This window comes from Lutjanus erythropterus, chromosome 20 (assembly GCF_056507025.1).
Source record: "Lutjanus erythropterus isolate fLutEry1 chromosome 20, fLutEry1.hap2, whole genome shotgun sequence".
Classification (NCBI taxonomy): Eukaryota; Metazoa; Chordata; class Actinopteri; order Lutjaniformes; family Lutjanidae; genus Lutjanus; species Lutjanus erythropterus.
In genome coordinates this window covers 34395001-34421627 of record NC_139336.1, presented here as the reverse complement: position 1 = coordinate 34421627, position 26627 = coordinate 34395001, and the positions used below count along the sequence as shown (strand labels likewise).

The 26627-nt window shown below is 40.3% G+C and overlaps 1 protein-coding gene across 1 annotated transcript in view; it reads left to right on the top strand.

Moving 5' to 3' along the window:
• gfra2b (GDNF family receptor alpha 2b) overlaps positions 1 to 26627 on the top strand; it is a 119698-nt gene that overhangs the window by 66563 nt on the left and 26508 nt on the right. The window contains exons 4-5 of the mRNA XM_084746443.1: positions 6428 to 6627; positions 9762 to 9949. Coding sequence (XP_084602569.1) covers positions 6428 to 6627; positions 9762 to 9949 — 388 coding nt within the window. The remainder of the gene's footprint in view (positions 1 to 6427; positions 6628 to 9761; positions 9950 to 26627) is intronic.

Below are 26627 nucleotides of genomic sequence, written 5' to 3'. Positions count from 1 at the left end.
GACTAGAACCTTAAAGGGTTCTCCACTCTGACTTCATGGAAAAGGAGCCGCTCCCTCTGTGCACTCGAAATAAAGGTGTTAACTAGAACCGTAAAGGGTTCTTTGGCTTGTCCCCACAGGAAAACTCTGATTTCTGGAAAAATCTTTATAAAGCCTCCCATTCAAACCCTTTTAGAGAATTTTACCTAGAACCCATTATAACCATTACCTATAATCATCTATGAAAGGTTTCACCCAGAACCACCTATGAGAGGTTCTACAGAGAACCCTTCTATGGTGCAATGAACTAACTCAGAACCCTTTCTGGGGATTCCATCTCGAACCTTCCCACCTTCTGAGGGTTTATTTAGAACATAGTCAATGGGCTCTATAGAGAACCTTTTCATCTCCCAAGGGGTTTATCCAGAACCTGCCAAAGTTGTTCTACCAAAAACCTTTCTAGAATCCAAGAGTTTTATTTCGAACACATGCAGGGGGTTCTGTGGGAACCTTTTTATAATCCAAAGGTTTTATCCATAACTCACCCAGGTGGTTCTACTAAGAACACTTATATTCTAAGGGTTTTGTCTATAACCCAGTCACAAGTTTTTGCCAACCCATTTATATTTCAAAAGCTTTATCTAGAACACACATTTAGTAGGTTCTTATCTTACAAAGAACCTATGACAAACAATTTCTTTAGAAAGTGTTCTTCATGAGTGAATGGTTCTGTGTAGAACCTTATTTCTCAGAGAAACGTGTGAAGCTCTGCATGAACACACTGATAGACAAACACCATGATGACACACACAGACACACACAGACACACACACACACGTTAATTGTGGTCATATCCATATTTAATGAGATGTGACATCACAGACGGAGGTGCTGACAGCTCTCAGCATGGACTCTCTGTCACCTCTCTCTCTCTGCTGTAATAACTTGTCGTCACGTGTTCTTCTTAGAGACGTGTGCGGCGGGAGACGATTACATCGGTCAGGTGTAAAGTCAAAGATTTACTGTGACGGCGAGACGAGACGTTTTACAGCAGGAACAACAGGACAGGTGGAGGACAGTGGAACACTCGCTCTGCTCGTCTGTAATTTGATTTAAACGTGTCGAGAATGTCGTCATGTCTGATGTCCGTCCAGAACAAACACAGAAATCAAAGAAAAAGAACCTGCCCGAGAATATATATAAAAAGGTTCTCTGTAGAACCCCATGAGTGTGTTCTAATAAAACTCTCTTTGAACAGAAAGGGTTCTCAGTAGAACCCTCCTCTGTGGTTTCTCACAACTGCACATTTTATAGAAAGAAATGGCAGTTCCTGCCAAATATCACTTTATGTAAAGCCACCAAACTCCATTGACAAAATCAGTAATTTAACCTCAGATAACACAGGAGTTGTGTGTGTTTTTGTGTGTTTTAATACACCAAAGTCACAGAATAAGACAAACAAAAATAGATTAAGACAGCAATAGACCAGCAACTCTAATGTTCTGTGAGGTAAAAATATTGATTTTGTCAGTGGAATTTGGTTGGTTTGGAGAGAGACATATTTGGCTTATTTAACCTTTCTCAGTGGAAAAGGCTGTTTAAAGGCAGGATAAAGCAGTGGAAGTATTTTAAATATAGTGTACACTTATTTATTGACATTTTTCAATGTCTAAAATACATTATACACATAACATTTTACAACATATAACATTTTATTTGCATGTTAGAGCAGGATAGACAGATTCAATTCTGTGTGAAATCATACAACTTTCCCTAACATTATTATTTCATATTTCATTCAGACCATTTTTCTGTCCAGGATATGTTTAATTTCTCTGCCCTCTAACAGAAGACATGTCTCTGGAGTTGTTGGTATTTGACTAATAAAAATATGTAATAATGCAGGACGAGACTGCAGCTTTGACTGAGGGAAATGTCATCATGCCACACTCAAAAGGGCTTTCCATGGACCAAGGTTACAGTTGTCTTTTCCATTAGACTCGCGTAATTGGACGTGTTGGATTGGAATTTAGTGGTGTCCACGTGTGTGTGTTCACACTTGACACCATGATGTGACTTTCACACGTGTGATCAGATCTCAGTGTAGCTCTGCAGCACCGTCACCCTCCAGCAAAGAGTCAATTTCCTGTCTGCAGACTCTGAAAAGGTGGCACACATCGTCTCAGGTCTGAAGAGGAGACACGCTGCTCCTGTGACTGCTGCTGAGGAGGCTGAGGAGTGGAGGCTCTGACATAGACACCAGTTCTGGTAAAAAAATAAAAAATAAACATGTTAGCATGTGAAATGGAAATGTTAATATTTTCTGGCTGCTTCAAGATAATTTCAAGCACTAACACACCTCGCTTTGGCCGGCCAAGTTTTTGCCAAATTCTGTAAAATTGTGCCAAAGTCACAGTTTTCCACAGGGCAGCTCCTGCATAATAATTTGCTTTAACAAACACATTTTGGAGGAAATGTGAGGTTTTTAATACTGCAGAGTCACAAGAAGGTGAAAGTGGGATTATATTATAAAGTACAGTCAAAATGAAATAGAATAAAATAAAACAAAACAAAACATCTGATCATGTACAGGAGGAACCCTTTGTGCCCAAGCTACAATGCTAAGAATCTGCAGTTATGCTAGCAGCTCTACGAGGCTGTACTTAGTCTGATCACTGGATGCACACGGTGGGTTTAAGTCCTGCCATTGGTTGCATCCTCCAAGTGGCATCATGGCGTCTGCTATCTACATGTTCAAAGTCCCTAAAAAACAAGAACAACCTCTAGTTGCAACCTACATGCTACAAACAGCAAATTAGCATCTGGGACAGTAATGGTATGAACATACACAAGCTAGCAGCTGTAAGCTTTTCTTTAGCAGTGATGTAGTCACTTTAATGTCAGAGCTCGCCTCCCCACATGAAACTGTTCCTCCACAAGTTCCCCCACGCCACTATTTTGCAGCAGCACTGTTGCTGCATCCTGGGCTTGGCTCCGCCCAAGACGTTTGTGATTGGTTTAAAGAAATACTAAAAACACAAGGCTTTTGTCTCCAGCACTGAGCGCTATGGAGAGACATCCGGCTGTGTGAGACTAGGCTGTACTGAAACACAGCAGTGCTTTGCATTAAATGCTAACATTGGCATGCTAACATGTTTAGCTGGTATAGCCACTGTAAAATTGGCTTACACCTCCATTCTTTTTGATGTCCAGCAGGGGGCGACTCCACTGACCGCAGGTCAGACTGTGTGTAAGATTACTGAAAAATGAGTCTACTCTCACTTGATTTATGACCTCAGTAAACAGCTTCCTAATGTTTATGGTCTCAGTTGTTAGTTTTGTTATACCATGATAATCAAATGAGCGAGTTTTGAAAATATAAAGGGCAGAAAGTTCAGATATTTGTGTTCAAATGTTGAGAGGAAAAGTAAAAACTCTGTCTGACTCATGGCTGAAGAAGTATCTGGAGTCCTGCAGAGTTTAAAGAGATCTGAACAGTGATGTTTCCCTCAGAGATGTTAATATTAATCACAGGAAGCTCATGAACTCTTCAAAATAAAAGGCTCTGACTTGTTCATTGACTGTCTGTCCTTGTGATGTATTTTTTACCCAATGAGCAGAGATCTATTTCACACTTTGATCTGCTCTCCGTTGGTTTATTACAGCCCACTTAAGCTCCACTTAAGATTTTATCGTCTCGTCGTCGCACCAGCCTGTTATCAGTAAACAACACTATCACATGTCCTCAGCTCCACTGACAGGATCAGCTGGTCTGACGGCGTCCGAGTGATGCATCGGTTTCCTCTCAGGCACTAAGAGAGTGATCCTATCTTTACTGATATCTGCTGTATTTTACTGAAGTTAGTCTTCTCTAGACTTTCACATTAAAGGGATAGTTTGGATTATTTAAAGTGCGATCGTATGACTTATCCATAGTTCGGAGGGGAGGGGCACCAGAACGGAAGCTAAGCAGTGTACCCAGATGACAAAAGACAAGACTGTGTCAAAGCCGAAAACATTCTCATTTTACACTTCCTACTCTACAGCTCTCTTTGTAGTAGTCTCTTTGTAGTCATTTGTAGTCTGTCATGGTTTGTAGTCTCTTTATAATCCTTTTGAGTCTCTTTGTAGTCATGTGTAGTCTCTTTGTGGTCACGTGTAGTCTCTTTGTAGTCACATGTAGTCTCTTTGTAGTCATGTGTAGTCTCTTTGTAGTCACATGTAGTCTCTTTGTGGTCACGTGTAGTCTCTTTGTAGTCACGTGTAGTCTCTTTGTAGTCACGTGTAGTATCTCTGTAGTCACATGTAGTCTCTTTGTGGTCACGTGTAGTCTCTTTGTGGTCACGTGTAGTCTCTTTGTAGTCACGTGTAGTCTCTTTGTAGTCACGTGTAGTCTCTTTGTAGTCACGTGTAGTATCTCTGTAGTCACATGTAGTCTCTTTGTGGTCATTTGTGGTAGACAAGACTGAAAAACAAGGTAGAGTTCCTCTGGTTGTAAAATACTGAGATTTGTTCCACAGCAGGCAGCTGAAGCAGGTTCTCTGTTGTTATTTGGTCATTTTTGGTTAGAAATGTATCTTCTTAGTTCAGATTTTAAACTGTTTTTATATGTCTAATTTAACTGACACTCAGTGGACAGAACTGACCTCAAACTCGCAGCATTTCTTCTCAGATTCATAATCAGGTCAAATCAGACCATCAGACACAAACTGAATGTAAATGAGCTCAGCCAGAAACAGAAGCTGGTCAGTTAATCATGAGCTTGACTCAATGACTCTGCATTGTGTTCATTTCTGTATGTTTATCTCCTGGACAAGAACAAAGTAGGTGTGCAGGGATGGATGGTTTATAAGCAGTGTTGTACACGTTCACACTTCACAAGAGTGAACTACAAGTTGTGAGAGTTTCTCCTACAGCGTCGTCTCTGCTTCTGTGGAGGAACTTGATTTTGAGTGATTCTCAGTGTAATTGTAGGCACGTTAAGCTTTTTTCAAAAACTCATTTTAGGTCTTTTCAGTCATTTTAAGTCAATTTGTCATCATTTTGAGTGTCTTTGTAGGTATTTGTCATAATTTTAACCCTTTTAAATCAGTTTAAGTCTCTTTTTAGTCATTTTGAATGTCTTAGTAGTCATTAGAAGTCTCTTTGTAGTCATTTGAAGTCTTGTAGTTGTCATTTTAAATGAGATCCTTGGTGGTCATTTAAAGTCTTTTTAGTCATTTTGAGTCCCTCTGTAGTAATCTTAAGTCTCTTTTAGTTATTTTGGGCACTTTTGTTGTCATTTTAAGCAACTTTGATGTCATTCTCTTTCTAATCATCTTAAATCTCTTTGTCGTCATTTTAAGTCTGTTAATAGTCATTTTAAATGTGTTTGTTGTCATTTTGAGTGTCTTCCTCCTCATTTTAAATCTTTTAATTGTTATTTTAAGTCTGGTTGGAGTAGATTTAAGGGTGCAGCTGTTGGCTCAGACTTGTATGCTCTTCTGATCATTTTGAGTGTCTTGATAGTCATTTTAGTCATTTGAAGCCTGTAGTTATTCTCAGTCTCTCCTGTCATTCTAATTCTCTTTATAATCATTGTTTTGCATCTCTCTGTAGAAACGAACGTCTCTTTGTGTTCTCTAACAACTAGACTTTAAAAAAAAAAAAAAAAACTGATAAGTTACAGATATGCAGCAGATTTCCCCTGCGGTCTCACAACCTCCAACACTGAGCCGCTGCAGGCAGCTGAAGCAGATTTTATAGTTTTATATATTTAAATTCTCTTCCTGCCTTGTTACGCCCCATCCCTCCACTCTCAGTCACTCACATTTCTGTTATTTAGTCATCGGAGCAGCGTGGGCTTCCCTGATGGTTTCCTGTGACATTTGGTGTACTGATAAATAAAGACAAATAACAACTTCCTGCTCTTGTCACCTGTGAATCAAAATATGATTAAATTATTATTCCCGCCCCAAACAAACCTGCAGCCTGGGAGGCAGAACCCAGGGGAAAGTGAGTTATTATCATTTTTATGAAAACATGATAAAACAGAAAAAGTTTTTCCACTGATTCTACATCAGGTAGTTTCTGTTGTTTGGAGAGGATTTAGTTTGACTCCCACACACTCTGATTTTCAGATTGAGTCTCCAGATTCGGTTAAACTGAATATAATTTTCTTTATCCCTGCAGGGCGCACCAGCTGCACACCCAAATCAGCATATACACAATATGTGGGATGGTTAATAAATACATAACAAATGGCCAAAAATATCTGACAAAAGAAGCAGCATTGATGCATAATGAGTGTGTCTGTCAGCAGCAGCAGTAACACAGTGTAGCAGGTCACCTCCTCCTCCTCCGTCTGAATGTGTTTCAATTATCCTTCGACACGGCAGTTACCTCCACATCAGGTGAAGTTTAAACACCTCCTTCATCGTCTCTTATTTTTTCTTTCTTCTTCCTTCAGATTCATCTTTGTCAAAGATGAGCCCCTGCTCAGAGGCGGGGAAACCCTGTAACCCCTGTCTGGACGCAGCAAAGGCGTGTAACCTCAACGAGACGTGTAAACGTCTGCGATCCGCCTACAACTCCATCTGCAGCAAGGCCACGCCCCCTCAGCCGTCACTGGCCAATCAGGAGCCATGCAGCCGGAAAAGATGTCAGAAGGTTGGTCAACGATTACCTTCCATTCATTTTTTATTATTAAAATAATAATGATTTAATGTTAAATATATCAGAGTTGGACCAACAAAGAAGGACTCAAAACACAAAGTCTTTAATGGGAAAGGTGGTCGGTACACAGAGGATCAGCCAAAACTCAAGCAGCGGGCAGCAGGCAAAAACTAAAGACTGGACAAAAACTAGGAGATCTCTGGGGAGACGAACTGGCAACAGACAAAGGGTAGCAAAGGGTGTAACAAAATACTTGGGGATTTATTCATATTTTTTAATGTATTTCAGAACCAACTTGCAATCTTCACACAGTTTATTTTAGAGCGGCAACCAACAATTATTTTCATTAGTGATTAATCTGGCAATTCATTTCTTGGTTAATGAATAGCTGTAAGGTCCATAAAATGTCAGAAAATTATGAAAAATATCAATGAGTGTTTCCCAAAGCCCAAGATGACGTCCTCAACCCAAAGATAATGACTTTACTGTCAAAAAGGGGAAAAGAAACCAGAAAATACTCACATTGAAGAGAAATCAGAGATTTCTTTATTATAAATGTCTCAAAATGATTAATTGATTATCAAAATAGTAGTAAAATAGTCAAATAATGTATTAAATGTGCAGCACTGGTTTAAATGTGAGGAAATATTGGTTAAATGATGCAACGAATTTGGAAACAGGTAGGAGTCAAACATGTTTTTCCTCCTCTGGCAGGATGACTGCTGCAAAGGAATTCAATAAATCCAATCAGTGCATGATTGGCTGATTCATATTGAGTCATATTGTTCTGGCTCTGACCTGCTGTGAGAAAAAATACAAATTCAGGTCAATAATTATTTAGAGATCTGCACAGTGGTAGCTTCCAAAAAAACAAAAAAAAAAAACTGGCCTCTAATAAAACAAACTGTAATAAGATGCAGTCTGTTCAGTTTGAGTAGTTTTCTGAGGATGTGAATAAATGTATAAATAGATTCTTTTCACACCTAATAAGACAATAAAAGTAAACAGATTTAAAATTTAGCCTGATATATTTTCCTTTTATACAACAGATACTTTTCCAGTTTGATCACGATGCTGAATGTTCTCAGCTCAATTCACCACTTTTGCATGAACTGATCTTTTGACGTCGTTTCAGTTTTGTGAGACAAACCACGTTTGTGTTTAGTTTCTTTACCCCCGATCAGCCAGTGATTCTTTTTTTAGCTGCATTATTGGGTATCGACTCCCCGGTGACCAGGGGTCTGCAACCAAAAAAGAAAAATCCGTCTGTAGCCACAACAATTTAATTCTCTTTTTCCCCTGAAGACTTTTCTTTTTTAAAATTTGGCATCAGTAAGTAGCTTATGGAGACTCATGAGGATGAGCCACCGCCAAAATTAAAAGGAAACGGCTCCGAGCCACAGACGAGGGCTATTACAAACTTTTTTAGTGTATAAGCCTCATTTTTACAGCTGGAGAATGTAAAAATAACTTTACACTGTAAAAAACACAGTTCTTCTTTGGATGAACTTAAGTCTTTGAGTTGTAGAAATAATAAAAATGAAAATGAAATTTAATTGAAAATATAAAAATTCACTTCAGATCAATGCATTTATACAATAATGTTTTGCACACAATTTTGGGGGTCAGGAGTTGGTAAAAACTCAAAACTTAAAGAGTTTGATTTGGGCTCAACACTCAAAGATCTATTGCAGTTTGTTGCCTTGAAATGTTGAGTTGTCTCAACTTTTCCATCTTCACAGTGGACCCACAACGATGATAAATGAAAATGATTAAAACAAACTGCAGGGAGCTGCTGGACAGACTGCAGACTTTCAGGGTGTTATTCACACACAAATATGAATTTCCAGAACAACAGTAAATGTAAATGTGGGTCATAATAAGTTGTTCCAGGGGACCACTGTTGTTTCTATGCAGATGATACAGTCCTCTATTGTTCTGACCCACTGAACATAAGCTGCTGTTAAAGAGAAAAATCCACATTTATTTTATTTTCAAAGAGTTAACGTCTAATTTCCAAACATCTAAACTACTCAAAGGGTTGAAATAATCACAACTAACAAGTATTTAGGTGTCATCATTGATCAGAGCCTGACATTCAAATAAAAAAGTCAAATAAATGTTTCTTTTTTCCCTTTATTGTATTATGATGGTATGTTGTTTATGAACGTTTATTACTGGCTGTAGAAATCACACACGTCCCTGCTGGATGTCCATCTCTGTATGTCTGCAGGCTCTCACATTGGTTGGCACCTATCCATAAATTTATCCTGAGTCTGGTTCCTTCTTATCTGTTTACATACACATGCAGAAACTGAAATCAATATGGCCTTTGCCCTCACAGTATTCTACAGATGCTGGTCCTGAGAGTGAAAACAGAACTCAGATAAAAATTGAAAATGAATGAAATGGTCAGATCTGATCACCGCAGTGAAATTCAACTTCAGCTTTCAGTAAATGATCTGAATACTTCTCCAACCACTGCTGGCTGCTTATTTAAAGCTGGAAGGTTATTAATGTTTCATTTCCTGCTTATTCTCCCCATTTCTTCTGATTTAATCTGCTGCTGTAGCTGCTCCTCTTCATCACCTTCCTTTTAAAAGAGATAGTTTAGATTATTTGAAGTGGTGTTGTAAGAGGTACTTAGCAATAGTCAGTAGATGACAAAGTGTATGCTATATTTAGAATATTTTCACCACTTTACCCTCCTGTCAGACAGCCTTTTCCGATGGGAAGCTTCAGTTAAACATGCAACAAGTTTCACTCCCTCCAAACCAACCAAACTCCATAGGAGAAATGAGTAATTTTACCTCACAGAACACTTGAGCTGCTGTTCTACCGCTGCCTCCATCTGTTAGCTGGTTTGTGTTATTGTGTGACTTGGGTGTTTTATAAAGATAATGTTATTGTGCGACTACAGTGAATCTGAACTAACAAACTAATCAATCATGGCAACTCCCATGTTCTGTGAGGTAAAATCACTGATTTTTCCAATGGAGTTTGGTTAATTTGGAGAGAGTGATATTTAGTTTAACTTTGGTTTCCAAACTGAAAAGGCTGTTTTAACTGTCTTGAAGTCCGATAAAAAGATGATTTTAACTCTTTCGTGAACGCTCTGTGTGTCTCAGGCCCTGCGTCAGTTCTTCGAGCGGGTCTCATGGGAGCTGAGCTACCCTCTGCTGTTCTGCTCGTGCCCGGACCAAGCGTGCGCTGAACGCCGCCGCCGCACCATTGTCCCCTCCTGCTCCCACCAGGAGAGGCACAAACCCAGCTGCCTGGAGCTGAGACGCACCTGCCGCTCCGACGCGCTCTGCAGGTGAGACATGTGGTTCTTGCCAGCCAATCAGGTGCGATTGTGAGCCTGCCTGTTGCCTGGGAGACTTTTCAGCTTGTTTCGCTGATTATGATCAAGCGGGAGGAGGAACTAATCAGTGAAATCAGCTGCTGGAGTGTTTAATTGGAAAGAAATCTGGCACACTCTTGGGTCAAAATTGCACGTTTGATTGATAACTACTGGCTTTAAAGGTTAGAGAAGCTTGAAGTGGGGGGAAGTGAATGAGCACTCACCCCCTCCTCCCTCGGTGAGTACAGTCGAGGTGCCCTTGAGAAGGGAGCAGCGCCGGAAAAAAGCATGACTGGTTGACTTTCCCCGGATAAATTTATGTTGAATACAGTGATGGAGGCAGGAAGAGAGGGGGAGGTTTCTGAGGGGCGGAGATGGAGTTCAGATTGGGGTTAAAGTCGAGGATCAAGAGAGGAGAAACGTGTGTCTTTATTCACAGCTGGAACCTTTCTGAGTTTCTATGAGTCTATATGTGAAGTTTACTTGCATGTTGAAATGATGAAAGGTGTTGAGAACACAGAGAAGCTGACAGCTGATGTACGACGGCGCTGCAGCTGCTGCTGGAGCTGTGAATCACATGACCTCAGCTATGTGTTCGACCACTGTTACTTTCACTGAAACCTTCTGTCAGAGTTTGCGGTTTGCTTCAGGTGGAGCATGAAACCAAGTCAGTGTTGTACAAGTCAGAGGAAAGTCTCAAGTCTCTGTACTCGTGTCTCAAGTCCTGAACTTTGAGTTTTGAGTCTTCACACCAGAACAGCTGGGGCAGTTCTTTTGAGCGTTTTTAAATTCATATGTGCAATTACTTTGTTGGATTAAGTACAGCGCTGCCTGTACTTCACTTTTCTTTTCTTTTTATAAAAATAACACAAATTCAAAGAAAACACAATCATTATCTGTCCAAACGTCCCCTGATGGAGACGTGCAACACACACAAACCCCTCATGTCTCCACAGTGTTTGCACTTGGTGTCATTCATGCAGTTATTCTAAGTAGATCACACATCAACCAAACGTGTCGTGTGTTAGAATGAACACTCAAATTAGCACTCTTTATCTGGGATCAGAGTAAATCAGACTCCAAGTCTTCTTTCATGACCTTCAGGTTGAAATTAGTCTTTTAATTATTCTATTTTGGGGGCCTTTGTGGGATCCTGAGGTATTGAATATTGTTTTTTTTATTGCATCGAAATTACATGACTTAGAACATAAATTGTAGAGGTTATTTCTCGTGTGTAGAAGACGACTGAGCAGGTAGGAAGAAATTTAAAAAGTCTGTAAGATCATGGTGCAGCCTCTCGTTCATTCACTCAGTCGTTCATATCGGATCATTTCATTTTCACTCACTGTGTTTCTGCTGCACACTTGCAGTATTTTGATCTGCGCAGCCTCATGGTCAAGGCTGAGATTACAGAACTGCTCCAACGCAGACGTTTTCTAAAGCGCCAATGTCTTCAGCAATTAGACAGATAATGTGAATAATGAGTCTTTTTTTCCCTCTCAGTGTACGATCATTCTTCTGAGAATTTCTTCCACCTGAAGAGAAAACAAGTGAGCGTGTTTGTGTCTGTAATTCCTCAGAAGCACAAAAGATAAATTTAATTGATTCCTTTTAAAACTCTGACAAGTACATGAGCATGTAAAAGCCTGCAGGCTCTTCAGTGTGTGGGCGTCGGGGTCAAACTGTGTTTCATCCAGAGTGTGTGTCTGTGTGTGTTTAGTGTCTTTTTGAGTGTGTATTAAACCTTGTGTCAGTGATAAATCTGCAGGTTGGCTGCAGAGTCTTCAGTCTTGACGAGGTTAAACTCTTAACAGACACATTTAATTACACACAAAATGAGCTGAGAGAGAAATTCTGCCTTCATGGATCTTCTCACTCATTCTTGAAAACTGGAACAAATCATGTCCTACCACAGAACTTAAAAATGATTAATACCAACACTCTAGTTTGCTTTTATTTTCTAAATTTCTAAACTTTCTCTGTGCCAGAAAACACCCCTGTCCCAGGGGAGGAGCATTTGACCTGGGACACAAGAGACAAAGAAGACGACACTGTTCAAGCTTTACAAAAAATTAGCTCATATTAAGTGAGAATGCACAAAGAAAGACAGCATACTGTGATTATGTGTCAATAACTTACAGTTTGAGTTGTTTGTTTGAGAGGTGAAGTGCACGGTGATGTGATTGGTGCTGAAGCAACAGGCAGCTGAGCGTCAGAGTGACGGAGGGAATCACCTTACAGAAGCTCAGTCTGGTCCAGGCTGAGCTTCACTCACTCTCCTCTCACGGTTTGTTATCTGCAGCCAAAAGCAGCTCAGAGAACAGAGGAGGGCTGTTGTTTACATGTGTCAGTGTTCACAAGTTTATCTCTGAACATGTTGAAGCAGCAGGAGGGACTCATCCTCACATGAAAGGCAACGTCTGGCAGAAAACACACACTTCATGTGTCAGACACACACATGAAAGAATACAACAACCTGGTTCTAAAGAACTCAGAGACAACATGTAAAATTACAAAATCACTTTATTAAAAACAAACAAGTTAGTAATACTTTTTCTCATTTTAACAGTAATATTGCATTTATTCTGTTCTGTAAAAATCATTATTGTATTTTCTCCTTAATGAAAATAAAATGATGAATAGATGCAGGGTCTTTCTTGCTGTCCTGTACCTGACTCACAATATTTTCTATCAAAATAGATTTGGCTGCTGAGTTCAAATGATGCACTATTAGTTTTCGGTTTTTTTCAGTTCAGTGCTCCACACTAAATTTCTCTATCAGCGTATATGAGTATGTTTTACCAATAAGACTCATGTTAATGTCTTACTTCATCATTTGTTATAAAATCAGTTTGTTCAGACTGTTTTCCAGTGTTGCCTGCCGTCCACGCTGTACACGCCTTTACATCATCAGGCTCGGGGATTGGGTTGAGCTGAACCTGGACATGGGACCGAGGGGGAAGACGTGAGCCCTCGGACCCGTACAGTTCCGTTCAACAGCAGACAGGAGTGACAGAGAGGGGCTAACAGGAGGCGAGGTCAGCGAGGCGAGGCGTCCAGAACCAGAAGAGCAGGCCGATGACGCAGCAGAGTAGACCAGAGACAAGCAGCAGGGAAGTCGGGGGCCAGGCGGAGGAGTCGGGACCAGGAGAGACTGCGATGACAGACGGACACACAAAGCAGCCACTGGGACAGACAGGCAAAAACCAGGAACGCTGAGACAGACCTCAAGGTCAGGGACAGAAGGCTGAGGTGAATATCCGGTCAGAGACGGGAAAACAATCCAGGAATAAGGGCTGGAGAGTCACAGGGAAATACTGAAGAAGAGTCCGGCAAGGACTGAGTGTGCTGGAGAGGCTTTATACTGGGCTGACTGGGGATGAGCTGCAGGTGAGAAGAGTTGGGCTGATGAGGTGGGAGTGGCTGGCAGGTAGAGTGGAAAATTACTGAGGCAGAGGGACGGGAGGGAAACTGGGCCTGCAGAACTGTGACAGACTGATGGGATGAATCTGTGACTTTCAGGCCCAAAATTTCTTTAGTCTGAGCTCAACTTTAATAAAAAAAAAACGGCACATCTTTCAGCCCTTCACATGTGGTGGCGGTCTTACCTTCCACTTGCCAAAGTTAGTGCTTTTAGTTAGTTAATATTCTCTTTTTATTTTATTATTTTTGAATACATACTGTGTGGCTAATTGCTATGTGAATACCTGCCTGAAAAAGTAAAAGACTGAAGTCCGAACACTAAACTTCTATCCAAACATGACATACTGCTGAGTGAGGCTCTGTGCCAAGGCTATATTTTAAGTTATTACACACGTGAATGGGATTTCGATTGAATTTTTTTTTTCTTCTGCAGCAGAACCTGGAAGTTCTGGTTTCACCTGAGCTCTCTGTTTTTTCCACATGGAGTCAAACCCAGAATCCTTTGAATCCTGAGTTTGTGTACCGACGAGTGTGTTTCTGAGATCTCAGCCTCCTGATCTCCCTCCTGTCTCAGCACAGCGGAGGCAGAAAGCAGGAAAAGACAGTCCTGAAAGAGCTGCCTTTAGATAATCAGCCTTCAGAGAATTCACACACACACACACACACACACACACACACACACAGCTGTTAGAAAGGCATTGCAGGCTCCTTGTTTGTGATTTGCTGGTGGTGTACGAGCTGTGTTCGACACGTGATGTTGCTCTGTGTTTCCTGCAATGAGTAGGTGTCTCTTTGAGTGATCATGTGTGACTTACTGAGAGCAGCGTGGATAAATCTAAACTAGGAGTGAGACTGCACAGACCACCGCAAACCAACCCAAAAAATCCTAATGAGCTCTGTCCCAGATTCCTCCAAAAACCCTCAGTGTTTACACCCCGCCCGTGGTTGGACAACAGTACCCTCTGTGGCAGGTGACGGCTTCACCACAGTATCGTGCACGGTGCATGAATCACATTCGATTGCCTGTAAAAAGGATTCCAGAGTCTTTTCATTATAGCCTTCATTACCCTTCGATGGAGAGCAGAGAGCTGCATAATCACAGGGATCCCGCAGGTCCTTTGGGTCTTGACAGCCTCGGAGGGGGTCTAATCTCCCGCTGTGAATGTGAGCAGGCGGCAGGAAGTGGCTGCTCGGGGACCGTTCTGATTGACAGAAAGAGTAATTAAATAAGGTCTTTGCCACAAGTAATGCATGAAACCCACAGAGAGCTCTAAAAGGTTTTTGGACCAAGGCTCTTACTTTAAAAAAAAACTATTTGCATTTCAAATAAGAGGGAAGTCACACCTTTAATTCACAGTTAATTTTCACTGAGAATCATAGATGGAATTTTCACTTTGTAGCAGCAGATTTGTGAAAGTTCACACTCCAAATAAACTCACAAGAAGAAAAATATCTGTTTGACTGCACAGGGAGCTGCGAACTATTTAACCACTTAGAGACACACTGGAGGCCAACTAACTTGATAGTGTATGAGGCAACCTGTATGGCATCAGGTTTTCTCCACTGGAAGGGCACTCAAGAGGGAGCTGGATTATGATTTCTCTGCTGGAATTCCACCCTTGATGGCACTGGACTGTCTTTTCTCCACTTGAAGGACACTTTAGAGGGCATCTACTCATTTTTTCTCCACTACAGTAGCATCCTAGAGGGCACTGCATCATGTTTTCTCCACTGGAACTCCACGGTTGCTTCACTGAAGGGATTGCATCATATTTTTTCATTTGAAGGGCAAAGAGGGCACTGCATCATTTTCTTTCCACTTGATGGGCACCTCTGAGAGCACTGCATCCTGTTTTCTTAATTGCAAGACCCCATTGAGGGCACTTCATTACATTTTCTCAACTGGGCCACCCAAGAGGGGATTTCATCATGTTTATCCGCTGGAAGGACAACCTAGAGGACACTGCCTCATGTTTTCTCCATTTGAAGCCCCCCTTGAGAGCACTGCATTGTGTTTTCTCCACTATCAGGACACACAAGAGGGCACTGCATTATTTTTCCTCCTCTAAAATCTCACCCTTAAGAGAATTGTATTGTGTTCTCTCCTCTGGAACGGCACTTCAGAGGACACCTACTAACATTTCCTTTTCTAGAAGGCTACCTTTGGGAGTACTGCATCATATTTTCTTCCGCTGAAAGGCCATACAAGACGGCACCGCGTCTGGTTTTATCAGCTGGAGGGTCACCCAACTGGCAATTCATGGGGGTTTCTCCAGCGGGACTGTAGAGCACACTGCATACAGTCACATGCAGCAGCTCCCTGTAGGGTTGACTTTCATTGACCAGTTCTGTCTTGGATCAAGTTCCAGGTTGTTGAAAAAACAACGTTACACCTGATTAACACGAGCATTGTGCATGTTAGCATGTCAGCATTAAAAGTCAGTGATCTCCAGCTGTTATTTTAATAAAACATGTACATATTTAATTGATATTACATATCTCCAGTTGTTCAGAGCTTTCTGGGGCTGCCAGCTGTCAATGTGAGTTTTAGTCATTTTTTTTAACTTCAAATAAAATGTTGTGTCTTTTGTTCAATACAATAGTTAAATACTGAACGCTGAAACCAGATGTATTTACTAAAGTATTCTAAAAGATTTATAGTTTTTGCTCGTGGCTGAGCGTATTGTCAGAAGAGTGCAGAGAAATGCACTACTCTGCCAGTAAAAGGCGAGGAAGAAGAGTGTAAGTGATGTAGGTTTCAAGATCTGTTTTAAAAAAGGAATGAAAAACATTCAACATATTTTCTTAGACCTCAAGGATGCAGACATCTGTTGGTGTGAAACGCTGAACGTGAACTGTTTGTTTACATGAGAACTCCACAGGGGAGATTTAAGTGTAAGCTGCTGTACGGCAGTAACAAGGTCGGAGCTTCGACGCTAAACATATTAATAGAATTATCCAGTGTGAGTGTAGTCACACCAACACACCCCGATGTAATGCACTCAATGCACGGACAGAAAGGCATGTAAAAGATGTGAAATACAGACAGTGGAGAATACTGTCTGTAATGCACATCTTACAAAATCATTAAGGAAAATCACATTAAACTCTGTAATGTCCTCACCCTGAGGAACAAATACCCCAAGGTTTTTATTTCTTTAAGGCAAAAATCTTTGTTTGTTTTCAGACCCCACAGCTTTTCAGGCCTCTAACAAATAGTTCCAAGTTGAAGAAATAAGTCAGACTTTTAATCTTTGCAGTGTTAGGGTTTGACTGTTTCTCTTATCTTAGCATCACTACTCTAACTACGTTGACTTTTCGTTCCATGCAGGACTTGAACCCCGGTCTCCTGAAAGAAAGTCCTGTGGTTGTTTTGAGTCAAGCGTCCGTCCCACCTCTCCAGGTGTGATGTCCACGAGGGGGCGCTGTGAGCAATAAAACGGACATATCAGTCAGAACAAGCTGCTTTCACATGCGACCAACGCGTGTTTTTCTGGTGAGGACGGGCTGTCCTGATCAGAGCCAAACTAAAAATGTAGACTTTTAACAGACACAGCAGCGTTACACTGAGTGAGACTGAGGTTTATCAGCTCTAACTGTGTTCTACCAAACAGCTGAGCAGAACGTTAAAGGGCTAAACTTTATTTTTCTGATCGGATCGAGCTGAGCCTGATGATTAGCAGTGGTTTTTTTTTTCTCCTTTTATAATCCATATACATTTGCTTTGACTGTTTTACTTTGTCCATTCAGCTACAGGACACTCAAAAGTGTCTCTGATTACTTTAAATGTGTTTTTCTGCTGCCGAGTCCTTTAATTATCAGAGAGATGTTTCTCTGCTGCTGATTGATGAATAGTAACTGCTTCTCCTGTTCTCGCCTCTGATGGAATGAAAATTGTTGCGCGTAAATTGCTGAGAGAAAGTAATTTAGTGTAACACAGCATGTTTGACCCACGATTATCAGTCTGCTTATTTGTTAGCAGGTTGAGAACAAATTGAATAGTTGTATGTAATAGTGTTTGTGAGACGTCCTTGGACACCAACATAAAAGTGTGATGACAACAATAGTTTATTTTTTCATCACTGCAGAGCAGAGGGTCAGAAGTCTGTGGAGTTTTCACTTTGTTAATGATGTTAAACAGTCGACTGTCTGATCCAGGTGTGAGAGAGAATCCTGAATGTGTTTTTCCAGTCAAGGTGAAACGAAACCAAGAAGAAAACCTTGAAGTTGTATGTATGACATTAAACAGCTATAGTAGCTAAAATGGCACCACTGGACTCTAAAATGGATGAATTTACTGTTTATCAGAGTGTTTGATGAAGCATAGAGGCTGTATGATGTGTAGCTCTGGGCGCTGGTTTGTAAAATGAACAAACAATATTGCAGGATTAATGCTAATCAATAACTTTTCTAACTAATCTTGGTCACTCTGCTTGGACAGAAACTAATGGCTGCAACATAATATCAAGACTTCATTTGTCCCAGACGGGTACCGCCACCTATTGGATCAATATCAAAATCTTTAAATTAAGTTTGTGTAATATTTAATGTTATCTGGTGATCACAGTAACCCTGACAGCTAAGTAAGTGGGTTGGTGTCATACAGAGAATTATTCAGAGGTTTAGTGCTGTTTTTCTGTGTACTGGAGACGCACGCTTACACTGAGGCTCATTTCAAATGACCTGAAACTCACATTTATGATGCATCTCTTATTTCTTTGACCCTAGTTGATAATTCAGCCAACAGGTTTCTCTTAAAGGAGGAGAAGTTACAGCTTTTCTGCCAAACCATTATGAGTAGGCTAACTAACTTTTTACCTTGCTACCAAACAGTGTAATGTTTTAAACAAAGGTTCACTAAACTCTGATTACTAACTAATCTTTGATTAAATTCATCTTTGTTTGTAAAACCCAGTCTTAGTGCCTGGTAAGGAAATAAAGAATCAGCTGATCTGTGTGTATGTGGGTTCATTTTTTTTTTAACTTTATTTAATTGTTATGAAGTGGACATAAGACTACTAACTGCCTGTAGTGTTGTCAGTGTAAAAGTTTAGATCCATACTAAACATTACTGTGACCTGTAGAGATCAGCATCCCTGCAGATGGTTTCAGTTTTGTGTGCTCAGGTTTTTAGATGTTAGCGTCTCAAACATCGTCCCAGTCCTCCCACTGCAGGAGAAATATACACATTTGTGATTTGTGTGATCTGACCCTTTTCAACCTGAGGCAGGGTCAGATAAAGAACACACAACTTGAGTTTTAATGGACTTGTTGGAGGTTTCCATCAGGACACATCTGGCGGGCTGTGAGGATTTATGTGTATCAGGTTCCTTATGACCCCCATCAAAGTGAGAACACTCGCACTAATGACAGTGGTATGTATGCAAACACACACGCCCGTGCAGTGAGGCGAGCTCGCCTAAACTGCTTTCCCAAAGCCGGCGGCAGCGGCTGAGTGGTGTTTTAAGGCGAGGAAGCCAATCTAGCGGCTGCATCGCTCCATTACACGGTCAGTGAGGTGAGGTGGTGGCGTGATGGAAATAGCTGCCTCTTTTCTGGAGGTCACAGAGGACGCCGGCGATGCAACAGGCCTCTCACTTACTCCCCTTGTGTCTGTGTGTGTCTGCGTGTGCGTCAGTTTACACAAAAGCCTTCCCTGATTCATCTCATTTCCTCCGCGCTCGTCTGAATGTGTCCGCTCAGTTTTTACAGGAGTGACGAGCAGCGGCGGATGAGATTTGAGGGCGAATAAGGAGACGGAGCGATACAACCAGAGGTGTGACCGAAGGCAGTCTCTCCTGATGCTGATGCACAGCGGCAACCGGCAACTCATAAACTATGCAAATATGTACATATGCAAATGAGCAGTCCCACTTAGGGACTGTTAATTAAAGAGAGCATCAAGACAAAACAAAGCAGCTAATCACCAGACACACACACACACACACACACACACACACACACACACACAGATACAAACGAGGGAGGATGGGAGCACGTGCATTGAGGTTGGAGACATCTCAACAAATACCTGCAGTAGTAACCACACAGTCGTGTCATTTTTCATATAATTTGCAGCATAATGACTCTATAAATCAAAGAGGAGGTTCACTGCAGCCTGCGAGCTGCTGCTAATGTTCATATTTAGAACAAACAGGAACTTTCTGTGTTGTATTTGCACAACATAATGAGATCTAAACCCCGGAGACGTTTTATCTGCACAAACAAACAAAAATTGGAGCAGCGATGTTGAATTTAGTGGTTGCTTCAACAAGAATCTCACTGGAATCACTCTGGATCTTTTTGGTAAAAGAACGTTTATGATCACGCTCCTGTAACAGCAGATACAGAGATATTGTCTTTTGTTTTTAACCCTGCATTCTTCCTAATTGTCAAAACCTGGGTGCCTACATTACCCACAATGCAACTCAGCCTGAGGAAGTCTGAAAATGTGGTGTGCTCTTTCTAAATCCAAACCCTTGACATGTAAATTATAAAGATGGAAAGATGAAAGACACACGTCAAGTAAATCTGGGTAATGCTTCAATTTCCAGGTTGCATAATTTCATGGTAAATAGATGGTAATCACCAAGTAATATATTTGAAATCTCTTAGAAATTACCTTCAGATTTCATGGTTAATTATGAGATAATTAGCAAGTGCCATTTACAAGTAGTGGATGATAATTACCAAGCAACGTATTTGAAATTCTTAAATCTTATCTTAAGTTTTCTCAGGGTTGTGTTGCCGTGACAATAGGTTATCAGTGTCTACAAGCAGCTTCATATTTTGGGAGGATAATGAAGCATATTACTTTATTTAGAGGTCCACACCCAGATATAATGAGACAACGTGACACTCAAACATCCCAGCAACACTTGAAGGTGTCAGTTATAAATGCTAAATGTTCATTTCATGGTGATAAAACTGAAAAATAGAGTCAGACAGAATCAAAATGTGTGTGTGTGTGTGTGTGTGTGTGTGTGTGTGTGTGTGTGTGTGTGTGTGTGTGTGTGTGTGTGTGTGTGTGTTTTGTTTATCCCTGTTAATGCAGACATGATAATTGAATAACACTCGAGGGATCTGTGAGTCCGTTACACCATGACTGACAAGTCAGGGTCACAGAGAGATGGAGCGAGACGCCTCTCTGACGGCACAGCAGCCCTCATGCATACATATGTGTCAATGAATAGAAGCCATTAGAGCGCATTGTATAAGCTTTAAATGTGTGTGATAATTGTATGTGTTGGTTGCAGCCGTGTGTTAGTGTGTGTCCCTGTCACTCTCAGTATGTAGTGCTGCCTGACAGTCAGTAATAACGCTGTTTGGACTCACTCAGTAATTTCATTTTAATATTCGTCACCTTCTCCTGCACACACACACACACACACACACACACACACACACACACACACACACACACACACACACACACACACACACAGCCATAATTGAGAGCATCACATGCTGCATGGAGACCGAGAAGCATTTTACACACGTGGAAACGTCAGAGGAGCGAAAGGCTCGGTGTGGGAGGAGGTCTCAGTCGTGTTTATACAAACGCTTCAACACGTCTTCACATACTGACACAACTGACACACAGGAGAGGCTCAAAGTGTCGGGAAGTAATGGATTACATGTGCAGGGATTACATACAAAAAGGTAGCTGCATTCCATGTAAATTACAGATAAAAAAGATGTAATAGATTAGAGATAAACTGAGTAAATATTGGGGTTCTAAGTATGATTACAATTTTAAAATACAGAATGATATACATACATAGGTTTATCATGGCCTCTAGTGTGAGAGGGTGATAGGATGAGTGATATCTTTTAGTCTCCAGACCGATTCAGCACAGACTCGGGTACATGTCAGAATAAACAGAACAGCTGACAGCTCAAAAATAAACAATTAACTGTTGGCATTAACACTTAATGAAAAACTATTAAAAGCACAGTAACAACTTTAAGAACATGCACTAAGCTCAGCACTGACATATAAATAGTGAGAATGCAGAAGGAGGACTTAATGGCTACTATATATTGTAGGACCCAACACACACACTGGAGAATAAACACAAGATCCCATGAGGCTAAAACACCTCTGCACTCATTAAGAACCACAAACTGTAGAGACTCACACACAGGGAAGCTCTGCAGCCAATCTTAGACAAAGAGCAAACACCAGGGGGTCTCAGACTCTATATGGAGTCTATAACTCCCACATACATAGAGCTCAGGTGTTACACAGCACCTGTCAGTGATACAAAGGAAACTAACAAAAAACACAATTTAAAATAAACACTACTAAACTAACCAAACTGTATATATGGGAGGACAGCAGCATGCTTATTATTGTTGTTGTTGTTGTTGTTGTTGTTGTTGTTGTATTACTGTGATGAGCGGTGATGATCCATTTAAAGTGTGCACCTTGTTAGAGTTCTAGTATCTAAATACTCCAGTGACAGTTGTCTGCACACTGCAGTCAGGAGCAGACTTTTAATGGAGACAAGTTTACACCAGAAAACAGTGGTCAAATTGTGGCCCACAGCTAACTAACAGACTCCATGGCAACCGGGAACCCCGCATCAGCCTCAGTCTGGTGAAACAGACCAGTCTATGAGATCGCTGTGAATTTGGACTCTGGTTGGAAATGGCCGGTACAGTGTGAATCGAAGTTGTGACAGATGCTGATATACCAGCTGATATCGGCACTAATGAAAACACGAGATGCTAATTGATGTTTAAACAAAGCACTTTAATCGTCTGAGCAGCAGTTAGCACCAGAGACAGATGAAGGTCAGACGGATCTGATGGCAGAGCAGGAGAGTCGGAGCGCAGATAGCTGCCTCTGAAACCACTTGATCAAATCCTGCCTGAGCTCCTCGTTTCCCCCACAGGGCTCGTTAAAGATTCATCTCGACTAATCATCAACACACAGAGAGAAAGTGTTCCGTGGTGTACGTTCTCTGACCTGAAGATGGTTCCTCTGAATTACACTCCAGACTCTCAGAATAAAGAGGACTTTGCACCAAACTGCATGAAAAAATAAACATATTTACATCAGACACGACTCAGATGTTATTCCCCTAAAACACAAGTTTAGAACCAGAGAGAACGCAGAGAACATTAATGGATGTCTGATGGCTGCAGGCTTTTGTTAAAGGAGCAGTCCAGACGACACAGGCTTAGAAATAAGGGTTCCAAAAGGGTTCTTCTTGGAGAGCTGAGGTTCTACCCAAATTTGTTTCTGAGGAAACCTTTTTTTGAAGAAAGAGTTCGTCGAGGGTTCTTTGAAAGACCATTTTCATCCAAAGAACCTTGTTTTAACAGGCTTGTTGAAGAACTCAAGGATTCTTTGAACCATAATATTAAAAGGGTTCCTGGTAGAACCCCATGGGTGGGTTCTAGATAAAGCCTTTGGAATACAGAATGGTTTTCTATGGAAACCACCAAGTTTGTTCTAGAGGAAACCATTGGAATATTAAAGGTTCTTCATAGTGTCCCTGTGGGTGTGTTCTTGATAACCCTTTGGAATATAAAAAGGGTCCCAGTAGGGCCCTTGTGGTGGGTTCTAAATAAAACCATTTGAATATAAAAAGGTTCTAAGTAGAACCCACTAAGTGTGTTCTTGTTGAAACCCTTGGAATATGAAAAGGTACTTAGTAGAACCTCCTGAGTGTGTTCTAGATGAAACCCTTTCCAAGGGTTTTGTTAAAGGTGCAGTCCAGATATTCATCTTAAATTTTGCAGAATTTCTTCCACAGTCTTTTATTTATTTGTGACCCAGATAAAATCTCCTGTGACCCACCTGTGGGCCACGACCCGGTGTTTGGGAACGGCTGCTTTGGAGGAAGTAAACAGGAAGTTATAATGTTGCCGTGGAGTCAGGGAGTTAGTGTTCTGAATGAGCTGTCAGCAGCTCATGGATGTACCGACAATTGTCACTGGATTACTTTGATAGTGAAGAGATTCTGAAGAACGTTCTGCAGGTATGAGGAACGTCTTTTCCCTCTGATCTCTATGTGCGTTATGGACGTTCATGTGTCATGGACACTTTTCTACAATATGTTCACCAGAGCCACAACAACAAGCTCAGAGCTGAAGGTCTGGACTGCGTGGGCGTCTCCACCTGCTCGTATTGTTCCACGTTTGTGCCGCAGTGCCAAGAGTCAGAGGGCTGGAGATTAATAGATACACTTTCAGCCAATCACAGCACTGGAAACAGCTCAGCCAATCACAGTGAAGTTTGGCAACAAGAGCTCAGCAACAAACAGAAATCACTTCTCACTTTACTTCTTTCAAACAGATTTGTTTGTATTGTTGAAGACTTGAGTGACATCACTTGAGGAAAGTTACGTTTAATAAAAGGTGATGTTTCTGGTTAAAATAAGTCGGTTATGTTACATGTCACATGATTTCAGTGAATTGAAAGTAACATTATGTAAAACTTACTGACTTAAAATTTGAAGGCAACGCACTACAAAAGAGCCAAACTCAAATTCTTAAGTTTTGAAAAAGTTTTATCAACTAATCTTTTGCTGAGATAATTTACTTTTCTTCTTTAGATAAACTTAAATCTTTGAATTTTAAAAATTCAAAACATTGTAATTAAAAAAAAATGTTGTAATAAAAAAACTAAAAAACTTTAATATTTTCATTTAAAACTATTTAAAGGGCAGGTCCACAATTTTGTTTTTGTTCCAAACAGGAGTGTTCCACAACTTTCACAGTCTTTTGTTGCTCCTCTCAAAACTTTTTTGGAACGCAGTGCAAGAATCAAATTCAGAATGAGTGTGTATTTCCAAAAAACAATAAAGTTAATCAGTTTGAACATTAAATATCTTGTTTTGTACTATATTTAAATAAATACAAGTTGAAAATGAGAAAATGCAACAGACTGCAATAGATTTTTGAGTTTTGAACCCAACTTCTTAAGTCTGATCTTAAGTTATGAAAGTTTTACCAACTACTGATCTTTTGTTGAGAAAATTTACTTTTCTGCTTGTTGTTTTTGAAGTTTTTTTTTGGAAGTTTTTTCTTCAATAAAAATATCTAAAATTAAATTATCTCAACTAAAGATTACAGGCAGTAAAAGTTTTTCAAGTTTATTGGAAAACTTAAGAGTTTGAGTTGGGCTCAAAACTCAACTATCTCACCTATAATCTTTAGTTGAGATAATTTACTTGTCTACTTTAGATAAACTTGAATCTTTGAGTTTTATAAAACAAAAGAAAAAAACAAAATGTTACTGCCTGACAAAAGTAGTTTTGACTGAAAATATTAACATTTCTATTTACATTCACCTTTTTAAATACAGTGTATTGAGTTTAAAAAATTCAAAGCTTTGAGTTTATCTTAAGAAGAAAAGGAAACTTTCTCAATTAGTTGGTAAAACTTTTTCAAAACTTAAACTTTTGAGTTGACTTTAAAATCCATTGCAGTTTGAGTTTTCTCAACCTTTTTGTTTTCACTGTGCACAGAGAACATGAACTGTCTCCTGTCTGAAAGTCCTGGGTTTGTTTGGCTGATTGTATTTACAATGTGGGAATGCGACCAGACATTTTAACATCCAGATGTTGATAACAGAAATTATTTTACATGTTTCTGCAGATATTCTGTATCATAGCAACCAAAGTGTCTGAACTGGTCGTTTTCAGCTGAGGGAAAAAAAGTGCTTTGGTGGACACAGCTTCTGATGGATTTATCTTACTGTATTACATTTGCAGTAGACCTCTCCAACACCTGGAAACACATGCTGAGGTGGAAAATCACCATGGTTCCTCTTTAAAGTCTGTCTTGCCAGGTTCCACAACTCTTGAATGTGTTACTATCACACAGATGCACCACAGCAGCAGACATCTGAGCTTTTAGCTGCTTTAAAACACACTTTGAAGAAACTTTAGAGACAATAAAAGCTCACAACATGCTCTATGAAATAGTTTTTCTCAAGACAGAGAGCAGACTGTTGTACCATAAAGTACAACAGTCTGCTTGGAGTGAAGGGAAAGAGAGTATCTGAATCATTAAATAAATCTTGTGTAAGGGATAGTTAAGATCATTGAAAGTGTGATTGTATGAGGTACTACAGCTGTAATAGCTGCCGGTCGACATGGACAGGATCAGCAGCAACATGGACTTAAGTCACTTAGAAAAGGTCCACCTAAAAAAAATTTGTGTACACAACATTAAGAATATTTTCTCTGGTTTACTTTGCCATCAGACAGTTTTTTTTGACAGGAAACTGCTGTTACATAAGTCAAATCTCACTCTCTCCAAACCAACCAAACGTCGATGGCAAAACCAACAGTTTCACCTCCCAGAACAGGAGCTGCTGGTCTGCTGCTGCCTCCGTCTGTTACTTTGTTTGTGTTATTGTGTGACTTTGATGTTTTAAAAGGTTAGTTCAGACTCACCGAAGTAAACAATAATATAAACAAAGTAACCGATCGAGGCAGCAGTAGACCAACAACTGCAGGGTAAAATTGTTCATTTTGCCAATGGAGTCTGGTGGCTTTAGTATCAATAAATAAATATTATTTTATATTATATTAAATATTATTAATTTGAACCGCAAGTAGCCAAATTAAGGATATGTTGGCACGTCCAAACTGAATTGTAGATATCTGTAATATCTATCAGAGTGATTGTCATTTGATGCTGATGTTTGAGGTCAAGACATCTGATAAAACACCTGATTGATCCAATTCTGTTGGACAATCAATTGGATTTCTGCCAAGACAGAGATTTTGGTTGTCGTCGGTGTATTTCCAACATGGCAGATGTCAAAAGCTCTGATATAAACTGCAGTTTATAGCTTTTTAAAATCTGAACTAACCCTTTAAAACACTGTAATCACACAAAAACACAAACAAACTAACAGATGGAGGCACCTGTAGACCAACAACTCCTGTGTTCTATGAAATGAAATGATTGTTTTTGTTAATGGAGTTTGGTTGGATTGGAGAGAGTGTTATTTGACTTCTATCAGAGAAGTCTCTCTGACAGCAAGTTGGAAATGTTCTAAATATAGCGAACATAACAGCAGTACATTGCTCAGCTTCCTACACTGGTAACCCTGCTGCTTCTGTAAACTGGGGACTCGTTGACCGCCATCGTCTGTAGGTAATACACTGACTGGATAAGTACCTCATACAACCACACTTCAAATAATCCAATTTACCGCTTCAAGCTTTGGAAATGGTTGACATATGGGCTGATAGATGCA